The 10468-nt window shown below is 36.6% G+C and overlaps 1 protein-coding gene across 1 annotated transcript; it reads left to right on the top strand.

The window, feature by feature from the left end:
• Window positions 1-727: 727 nt before the first annotated feature.
• LOC141516765 (olfactory receptor 5AK2-like) lies at window positions 728-1657 on the top strand. The gene has a single exon (XM_074227747.1). It carries the CDS (start codon window positions 728-730, stop codon window positions 1655-1657), a length of 930 nt encoding a protein of 309 aa, XP_074083848.1.
• The last annotated feature ends 8811 nt before the right edge of the window (window positions 1658-10468 follow it).

Here is a 10468-nt window from a genome sequence, read left to right as displayed (position 1 = left end):
GAAAGATAAAAGTTTGGTGAAAAATTTTCTTATTCCAAATTTCTCAGCTAACCAAACCCATAACAAATCTGTTCTTGTCAATGGATCACAGTTCAGGTAAACACTGTTTTCACAATGTTTGCAATTTCTATGGCAGCTAGTCCAAATTTGGTACAAATTATTTTTAGAAGAAAAAGTTCTCAAATTTATATCCTTTATGGTTTACAGAATGTATTCTTAATAACCCACCTCTATAAGGCATTATTATTCCCATTTCACAGTTACAGGAAGCAGTCTCTGAGTTTAAATAATTTTCCTCTTATTCAGGTAATAAGACTTTGAGACAAGATCTGAAATCAGGGAACTATTCATCCTGAATTCTAGCTACTACTACAAAAGACCTAAGGGCCTCATTTTTAGTAGGTAAACTTAAATCAAATTGATAAAAGAAAAAAATCTTGTATTATCAGGCACAGTTGATATGTTGAGAAGTCTTTTGTCCAGCCACTTTTTCTCCTTTTTTATCTAACAGTTGTAAAGGATGGTTCATTGGATAGGGAAAGGAAGGATAAATATATTTGAAAATGAAGGTACATATGCATATATATGGCATCAAAAATTAGACTTTAGAAATATAGGAAACATCAATATAAAATTAAAGGGCATTCTATTCTTAAATCTAAGTAGAAGTAATCTCATCTCGGTTGTTCCCTCTCTCTCCCCTTCATCTGCAGATGATGAGATAGCCATGACACAAGCCAACAGCACTATGGTGACTGAATTCATTCTCCTGGGATTTTTTGTTGAGCAAGAGGTACAGTACGCCCTCTTTCTTGGATTCCTCATCATCTATGTCACATCTCTAGTGGGCAATGTTGGCATGATCATCCTCATCAACCTTGACTCCCGCCTTCACACCCCCATGTATTTTTTCCTCCAACACTTGTCCTTTGTTGACCTGTGTTACACCTCTGCTATCACTCCCAAGATGTTACTAAATTTCCTTGTGTCTCACAAGTCTATCTCATTCTCAGGATGCCTGCTACAATTACATATTTATGGTCTATTTGCCACTACTGAAGTTTATCTTCTTGCAGCCATGGCCATAGATCGCTATGTGGCCATCTGTTACCCATTGCGTTATCCGGTGGTCATGTCTCGAAGGGTATGTATCCACCTGGTCTCCATATCTTATTTCATGGGGTCCTTCACTGCCACTGTAAATGTGTCCTTGCTTTCTTTGCAATCTTTCTGTGATTCCAATACAATCAATCACTTTTTTTGTGATGCTCCCCCAGTCCTGGCCCTTTCCTGCTCCAATATCGACTTGAATGTTATGTTGTTAATGGTCAACATAGGCTTCAACCTAACAAGCACTTTACTGATTGTGTTCTGTTCCTATACGTATATCCTGGCTGCCATCTTGAAAATGCACTCTGCTTCAGGTAGGCACAAAGCCTTCTCCACCTGTGCTTCCCATCTGACAGCCGTGACAATTTTCTATGGGACTCTGTCTTACATGTATTTGCATCCTTCTTCCAGTGAATCTGAGGAAAATGACAAAGTGGCCTCCATATTTTATGGCATCATCATACCCATGTTAAACCCTGTGATCTACAGTCTGAGAAATAAGGAAGTCAAGGAAGCACTGAAATTCATAGGGAAAAACTGCTCATAATTCAGGACTTGTATGTCAATGCTTTGGACCAGAGAAGCAGCTAGGCAAAGAACAGTATGCCTCCCTCCTTCAACAAAAAGACAAGATCTTGGCTAAAAGGGACATGACAAACCAGGGGTAAAAAGATGCACTGAGGTGTTGGAGTTACCATTCTAAAAAAAATTCCAAAAGAAATAGAATCTCCAAAATTTTCACAATAATTATTAGAACATTGATGATGATGATAATAGTAGTTGTGACTATAGATAATATTTATCTATCACTATAATGTTTTTGAACAGTGGGATGATGGAGGAAGGTTCCAGGCCCATGAATTCAATTGGGATCGGAATCCTGTCCTGGAAAGTCTACCCACTAATCTCTACTGATGAGGCTTGACAACCTGCTACTAAATTGAAATTCATTTTGTTAGAAAATTACTTGAGGCACTTGAAAGCTTAGTGTCAATAGTCAAGTAACTGGAATGTGTCAAAGAGGAGAAGTAAGACCAGATATTCCTGATTATCCACTGCAGCATAATCAAAGCCTCTTACAGATTTAATCAGATCTTTTTATTCCCTCTATTGTGTAGGTAATACAGCCTTACTTACCACACCCAGGTATCGGAGGCTTAGAGAACTACAATGACAAATGGTAAAGCTTAGTGATCTTTCACTCTTGCAACTGGATTTTACAGAAAAGAAAAGATCCAGGGTGGAGGGATGATCTGCCTAAGGTCACATAACACATTAGCAGCAGAAGAAAAGATGAGAGTCAAGGTCCAAGAAAATGGAGAATGAGACAGGGCAGATTTCCATGCTGTCAAGCCACACACAGAAGTTCTAGATATAGTATTTGGGCATCTTCCTGACCCACCTACCAATGTCACAATCTACCCATTTAATCCAATTTAACTCATTTAACCCAAACTATTTTAATATGAATTTTAATTTTATAATTGTTATAATGATGGGGGGAGAGACGCAGAAAGAAATTTTTTTCCTGTATATCAACTCTAAAAATTCTAATTCTAAGAATCTATTTTGATTCATTAAAAAAATAAAATATAATTTAAATGATAAAAATCATCAGTAGCAGCTTGTTAATCATATCTGTCAGTCTTAGGAGCTGAGGATATATTACGGGGGTTCACATCCTATCTTACCCACTAAACTGATCTCCTTTAGAGCAAGAGTTGGGTTTTTGTAAACCTTCATTTTTGTCTCTAGAACCTAGAATAATCCATAGCACATAGTAGGAGTTTGATGGCTAAGCTGACAGCACTAGTCAGCCTTGAATTCTGGGCCTGGGTTGGCACATCACTAAAATGAAGAGGTTGAACTAGAGCACCTCCAAGTCTATTTCCTGCAGCTCTAAATCCATGATCCTATGACCCTCATCTGGGCCTATTGACTTGAATTCATTGATGAAGTTGAGTACCCTCTAGGCCTTTCCCTTTCCCAAGGGCCATTTTTGCTCTGTCTATAATAGATCATAGACCATTGCCCTTGGAAAAGTAAATTAAAATAAACAAGGAAGCGAGTTGTTGGGTCTATAAACCCTTAGCTGTTCTCTTCATCCCACCTACCTTGGGCAGCAATCCTAGTCAATTTTTAACTGTTTAACTGTCCTTGTTTTTAATTTTATTTATTTAAGGCAACGGGGTTAAGTGACTTGCCCAAGGTCACACCTAGGTAAATTATTAAGTGTCTGAGGCTAGATTTGAACTCAGGTCCTCCTGACTCCAGAACCAGTGCTCTATCCACTGCATCACCTAGCTGGCCACAAAATAGGTTTTAAAAAAAAACCAACCCTTGTTATTGTCTTTAGCATTCTTCATCAGCCTCAGTTCATTCCTGGAATATTTCTTATAAGATTGTGCTATGCTGTTTTGTATTCATCTTCAGCTACCTGCCTTTAATTCTGTACATGTCTTGGAAAATTAGAGTTCATTAATGAGCTCTTGGGTGCTGTCACATTGGATGCAATTTCCTTTTTTGTTCTTGATTGGAATAATTCCTTTCTGTGCCTCCCAAATTTCATTCTTGAGTTTTTCCCATCACTTTGGTGATAGGCTTTCCCTACAGAATTAAAAACCATTAGATATTAGCTGTCCCTCCTCTGAAGCCTTTGAAATCTGCTCTATAATGCAGCATATGGGCCAGACTCTCTGACATTCCTCTTCTTCACTATCATCAATCTGAAATTGGGATGATCAGCTGTCCTCAGGGATCCTGTCAGTTCAACTTCAGCAATGTGGAGTAGTAGACAGAGCATTGGAATTGGAGTCGGGAACATCCAGGTTCAGTCAGCTTTGGTTTGGTTTGGGGCAGGGGTTGTTTTTAGGTTTTTGCAAGGCAATGGGGTTAAGTGGCTTGCCCAAGGCCACACAACTAGGTAATTATTAAGTGTCTGAGGCGAAATTTGAACTCAGGTACTCCTGATTCCAAGGTTGGTGCTCTAGCCACTGTCAAAATCCACTTTGGATATGACTTGTGACTCTGTGCAAATTGTCTCAGTCTCCTTGACTGTAAATTAAGGGGATGGAAGTGATGGTCACCAAAGTTCCTTCCTTATCTAAACTGAATATTTTCCTTATTAGGCATTACCAAGTCCAAAACAGGATGCACCCTTACAGCATCTGGGGAAAGAAGATATTGTTATACGGGCAAATCACAATCTAACAACCTTTTCTGTTTTGGAAAGCTAGAAAATGACTAGAGGTCTCCAATCTCATCTAATGCCTCCTTCTATCCAGAAGGCCAATAGTATATTCCCATGACAATTTCACTTCAATTTTCGTATTGATCCTCATTCAAATGGGACTCACTATTTGAGCTTATACTCTACTGGGAAATTTTTTGTTTTTTGAGGGTCACACAATTAATAGGTATCTGAGATTAGATTTAAACTCAGATCCTCTTGACTCCAGAGCTAGGGTTCTATCAACTGTGCTAGCCAACTCTGTGACCTCAGGCAAGTCACTTAACCCTGATTGCATCTCCAGTCATCCTGATTCATATCTGGTCACTGGATCCAGATGGCTCCGAAGGAGAAAGTGAGGCTGAGGACTTTGCATCCCTCACTCAAATCCAATTCATGTGCTTGGCATCACCTCCCTGATTTCATGGTCTTCTTTGAGAAGAATTTAGAGACTGAATAGATATAGAGAGAGATGCTTCTATATCTATTTACCTTTTCTAGATATGAATATGTACATTATATATATATATATATATATAGTGACATATATGTATTTATATACATGTGCTCTCTATGAGCAAATCAGAGTTGTAGCAACTCAAACAAAATGTGGGATGTGAAAGTGTAGGGAATCCACTGCAGGTGATCATATGGAGTATTTATTCCCAAATTCTGGTAGAGTATTCTGAACTCATATTGGTCTGGTCACAGTAGACACTGTAACTGGTCTCTAACATAGTAATGTCATTTTGATCTTCCTTCATAAGGAAGGACAAGAACCAATCATATAAACATATATAGATATAAATGTATATATTTGTATATGTGTTATATATATGTATATCTGTACATTAAACTAGCATCTTTGAAATCAAAAAAAGTTAACAAATATATAGTTATTCCATATGTATTTATATACAGACAGCTAAGTAGATAGTACACTGGACCTGAAGTCAGGAAGACTCATCTTCTGAAGTTCAAAAATGGCCTTAAAACTTATTAACTGGATGAGCCTTATGTGACACTTACTCTGTTTGCCTCAGTTGCCTCATCTGTTAAATGACCTGGAGAAGGTAAGGACAAATAATCTTCCAGAATCTCTGCCAAGGAAACCCCAAATGGAGTCACAAAGAGTCAGATATGGCTGAAATGACTGAACAGCAAACAACATGTGTATGTTTGGGTGTATTAGGCATCATCAAGTGGATCTCATCTCTGTTCAGGAAATTATCATTCTCATATTTCAATCCATGGGCCATCAATTCTGATCTTATCCATAATATCATCTTCTTAGTTAACTGTTCACTCCCTCAAATTCAGTATATTGAATCCACTATATTCTATTGATATTGTTCATGAAAATATCTATACCTCCAAAAATTTAAATGAATTATGAAGTGTTTATATTTTCCCGACTGATCCTAATATAATTTAGCAATTCTCTGTCAATATCATGCAATCCTACATGAATAACCTGTATTAGAAAAGCACTTTCAGGTTTGACAAGCCTCAAGATCATCACCATTACATTCCAAGGGCGTATTTCAAGAGAACAGAAACCCTCTCAATTGTCCATGTCAGATTAAAAAAGGACTCCCTTAGCATCACTCAGCAGGACAGAGGCCAAAAATGTTGATCTTAAAAGTCTGAGGTTATAGCCTGCTCATCAGCTTTAGGATCATGTAAAAGTTACTTAATCTTTCTGAATGTCAGGTAAAATAAAGATAATAGTATATTTATATATTACACACACACACACACACACACACACACACACACACACACACATATATATATATATATATATATATATATATATATATATTCCTAAATCATAGGACTTTTGTGTAGCTCCATTGAGATAATGGATTTAAAACTTGGCAAACTTTAAATCACTGAAGTATAAATGCTTGTTGCTATTATTGTTAATCAGTACTGGGCTTGTCTTTTTCTTTTAACAGTTAATTAAGAATTCCCTCCTGATATCACCTGTCAATTCTCTTCAATATTTCTTAGAGCAGAATGAATTGGTTCCTCCTAAAATATTTCAGTTTTCCTGTCTATAGAAAGAACCTCATAGTAAATAATTGTAGAAATCCAAGCATTTGGTGGTTTTTCTTCTTTCCTTTCTCCACTGGGTGATAGTCTTCTACATTTATGACCTCTAAGGTCTTGCAGTTTCAACTCTAAATCTATCCTAAAAGCATTTCATTCAATCAAGAGAAGTCATGTCTAGACTTGGCTTGAAAAAAAACAAGACAGCCCCTGCCCTCAAGAAGTTTACATTTTGCTAAGAGTCTCCTTCACCTCTATTTTCTTTTTTCTTTCTTCTCTGAAGTATTTCTTCTATCCTTCCAAGATCATGTCAATCTTCCTAATACATAAAATAGTACTCGCTAGCCCAATCTTTTTATTTTCTCTACTGGGATGGATACCAACTCCTGCTTTGTAATGGATAGTTGCGGCAGAAACATAAACACTGAATGTTTTCTTCTAGTCACTTCAAAGTTTCCCTTATTTTCTACTCTTGCTTTCAGGTGAAATCCTTAATCTTTTGTCTTCTTTTTGGTATTTAATTTGATTACATGAAATTAGAAAGGTTTTTTAACAAATAAAACATATAATCAAAATTATAAGGAAAGCAAGAAACTAGGAAAATTTAGGGCAAGTTTCTCTGATAAAGACTTCATTTCATAAATATATAAGGAACTGATCCAAATGTATAACAATAAGAGCCATTCCCTGATTGATAAGTGGTCAAAGGACATAAACAGGCTGTTTTCAGAAGAAGAAACCAAAGGAATCATCAATATATGAAAAAAATGCTCGAAATCACAATCAATTAGAGAAATGCAAATTAAAACATCTCTGAGATATTACCTCACACTTACCAAATTGACTAATATGGCAAAAAAAAAGGAGTTGCATTTTTTGTTTTTTGTTTTTTGTTTATTTCCTTCATTTTTGAAGACCATGACATCAGAGAGGTGATGCCATGATCTGCATGTGAACTGGACTTGAGTGAGAGGGTGCTGTGCTAAGTCACCAGCCTCACTTTCTCCTCTGGAGTCATCTAGGACCAGTGGCCAGAAATGAATCAGGACAACTGGGAATAGCCCTGGAAGTGAGGCAATCAGGATCATGACTTGACCAAGTCACACAGCTAATCAGATTTGAACTCAGGTTCTCCGGACTTCAGGAATTGAGTTCAAATCATTATGCCATATAACCATATGATAAATGTTTGTTAGAAGGGATGTGGAAAAATATGGTCACTAATGCACTGACTGATCCCACCATTTTGGAGAACAATTTGAAATTTCTCAAAGTGCTATAAAATTGTGGATACCTTTTGATCCAACAGTACCATTACTTGGTTTGTTTCCTAAATAGATCAAAGATAAGGGGAAAAGGATCAATTTGTACAAAATTATTTATAGCAATTTTTGTGGTAGCAAAGATTTAGAAATCAAGGGGCTATCCATCAATTGGGAAATGGATGAACAAATTGTGGTATATGATTATGATGAAATACTATTGTCTATAAGAAATATGAGCAGGATGATCTCAGAAAAAAACTGAGAAATCTTATATGAACTGATCCAAAATGAAGTAAGGAGAACCAGGAGAACATTGTAGCTAGTAGCAGCAATATTATAACAATGTTCAATTATGAAAGCTACTCTAGTCAAGAAAATGACCCTAGACAAATGTCAAATGATTTAAAAAAATGCTATCCACCTCCAGAGAATATAGTATGAAGGATTTTTTTTTACTTTTTTGATTCATTTTATGTGTGTTTTCTTTTGTACGTGGCTAAAATCAAAATATGTTTTCCATGACTCTACATGCATAATTATTATCATATTGCTTGCTTTCTCAAGGGTTAAAGGAAGAGTGAAAGGGGAGAAAAGAATTTGGAACAATAAAGTTTAAAAAGAATACTAAAATGTTTTAATATAGATGGGAAGTATTTTGTGAAATAAAAATTACTCAAAATAATATTCTTTATTCCATTTCTTTTAATCAATTAACATTTAAATACAATTTTTGTCTTTGTTTACCCAGTAAGTAATGATAGAGAAATACAAGGGGGGTCAACGAATGCTTGTTAAATTGTTGGGGGACCCTGTGAATCCACTAATATAGCATTGGCAGAAAAAAAGAGACTGAAATAGCTCAATTAGGAGAGAGTTTAGAGAAAGATCTAGAAATTCCTTCTCTGATCCTGAATTTTAGCAAAAGCTGATTTTCTTCCAATCTAGGCAATTTATTTCCCAGGAGGACACCAACTTTCACTGGATATGTGAGTCCCCAGCACAGAGAATGAGCCTTATTACTCAGTGTCTACTAAAGTGGTTAGATCCAGAGGTGCCAAAAAGAAGACAAAGGATCCAGTTACTGCCTAAAAGAATTGTCCAGGAGAATTCTACAGCATGCATAGAGGTTTTGTTTCTGTAGACACCAGATAAGTTCTGAGTGTTCTCAAGGTACAAGTCAGTCTTTGTCCTTTCAGAGAAAATAATTAGACTAATTCAATACATCTCAACTCATTAATTTATTGGGAAATGAGATAGTTTCTTGAAAGAATGAAATGTTTCAAGAATGATACAAATAAAGTGATAAATGAGAAGGAAGGGAAGAAAAATGAGCTTGAGTATCAATTCAGCATACTAAATTCAGGGTCAGAGGAACTGAGTTCATCTCCTGACTCTGTCACTTCCAAGTTGTAGGACCTTGGTTCTACCCCATGACTTCTGTGGACCTACATTTTTCTTATCCAAAAAAAAGAAAAGTTTGGATTTTATGACCTCTAAGGTCTAGAAGTTTCCATTCTAAATCTATCCTAAAAGCATCTCATTCAATCAAGAAAGTCATGACTAGACTTGACTTGAAAAAAAAAAGATAGCTCCTGCCCTCAAGAAGTTTGCATTTTGCTAAGAAAATACATGTGCACAGGTAAGAGAATGTATATCAAAAATAAATGTAGAGTGATTTGCACATACTACCAACTAGAGTACTGAAAAAAGGACTTTAGAAGGAGATCTCAACTGAACTGAGACATCAGAGCTAGGCAAGGGATCCAAAAGTCATCCCAGAGAAATCATTCAAGAAGTGGGTGATAATTTGTGCAACAGTATGCAAGGAATATAGAATGTTACATACAATTTCAAAGTCAGTTCACCTGGGATATAAAAGTGGGGGAGAAAAGTAAGCCCTGAAAGAAGCAGCAGACAAATTGCAGAGTTTTAAATATCAGACAGAAGATAGGGACAGCTAGGTGGCGCAGTGGATAAAGCACCTGCCCTGGAGTCAGGAGTACCTGGGTTCAAATCCGGTCTCAGACACTTAATAAGTACCTAGCTGTGTGACCTTGGGCAAGCCACTTAACCCCATTTGCCTTGTCAAAATCTTAAAAAAAAAAAAAGGATCAGACAGAAGAGCTGGAATCTTATACTCCAATGCAATGAGAAATCATTGAAACTTGGACTTCAGAAGGACATCTGAGGTCCAGGAATTGACATCAGTTTGGCAGCTGTGTGGAGGATAGATAAAAGAGTGACAGAATAAGATATATGAAGAAAAATTAGGGGGCTATTGTAATATCCCAATTTTAAGTTCATATGTGCCTGGGTTCAGGTGAATGGGGAATAGAGAAATGGGGAAAAATACAAGAGATTAGAGGATGTGAAATCATCGAGCCTTGGTAAGTGACTGAATATTACAGGAGGAGTTTGAGTGAGAGTTTGAGTGAGGAACTGAGAACTAAGTGACTGGATCACTGGAAGAATGACCATAAACATAATGAGGGAGTTTAAGGAGAGAAGAGGGTTTATTCCATAGATAGATAGATAGATAGATAGATAGATAGATAGATAGATAGATAGATATAGACAGACCAATGATAGAGATAGAGAGAGAGAGAGAGAGATGATAGAGAGAGACAGAGACAGAGACAGAGAGAGAAAGAGATGATATAGATATACTCCATTTGTGACAGCTTAAGTTTGGCCTGTATTAGGATATGCAGATGGAAATATCAAGGTGGCCACTGGATATAGAAATCTAAAGTCCAGGAAAGCAATGAAGGCTGAATGTAAGTGAGTGTGTGTGTGTGTGTGTGTGTGT

The sequence above is a fragment of the Macrotis lagotis genome, chromosome 3 (genome assembly GCF_037893015.1).
Source record: "Macrotis lagotis isolate mMagLag1 chromosome 3, bilby.v1.9.chrom.fasta, whole genome shotgun sequence".
Lineage (NCBI taxonomy): Eukaryota > Metazoa > Chordata > Mammalia > Peramelemorphia > Peramelidae > Macrotis > Macrotis lagotis.
The sequence above is the reverse complement of the archived record's forward strand: the minus strand, read 5'-3'. Positions and strand labels throughout refer to the sequence as shown.

Coding starts and splice junctions, on each gene's coding strand:
- LOC141516765 (XM_074227747.1), top strand. CDS start 728: ATGACACAAGCCAACAGCACTATGGTGACTGAATTCATTCTCCTGGGA.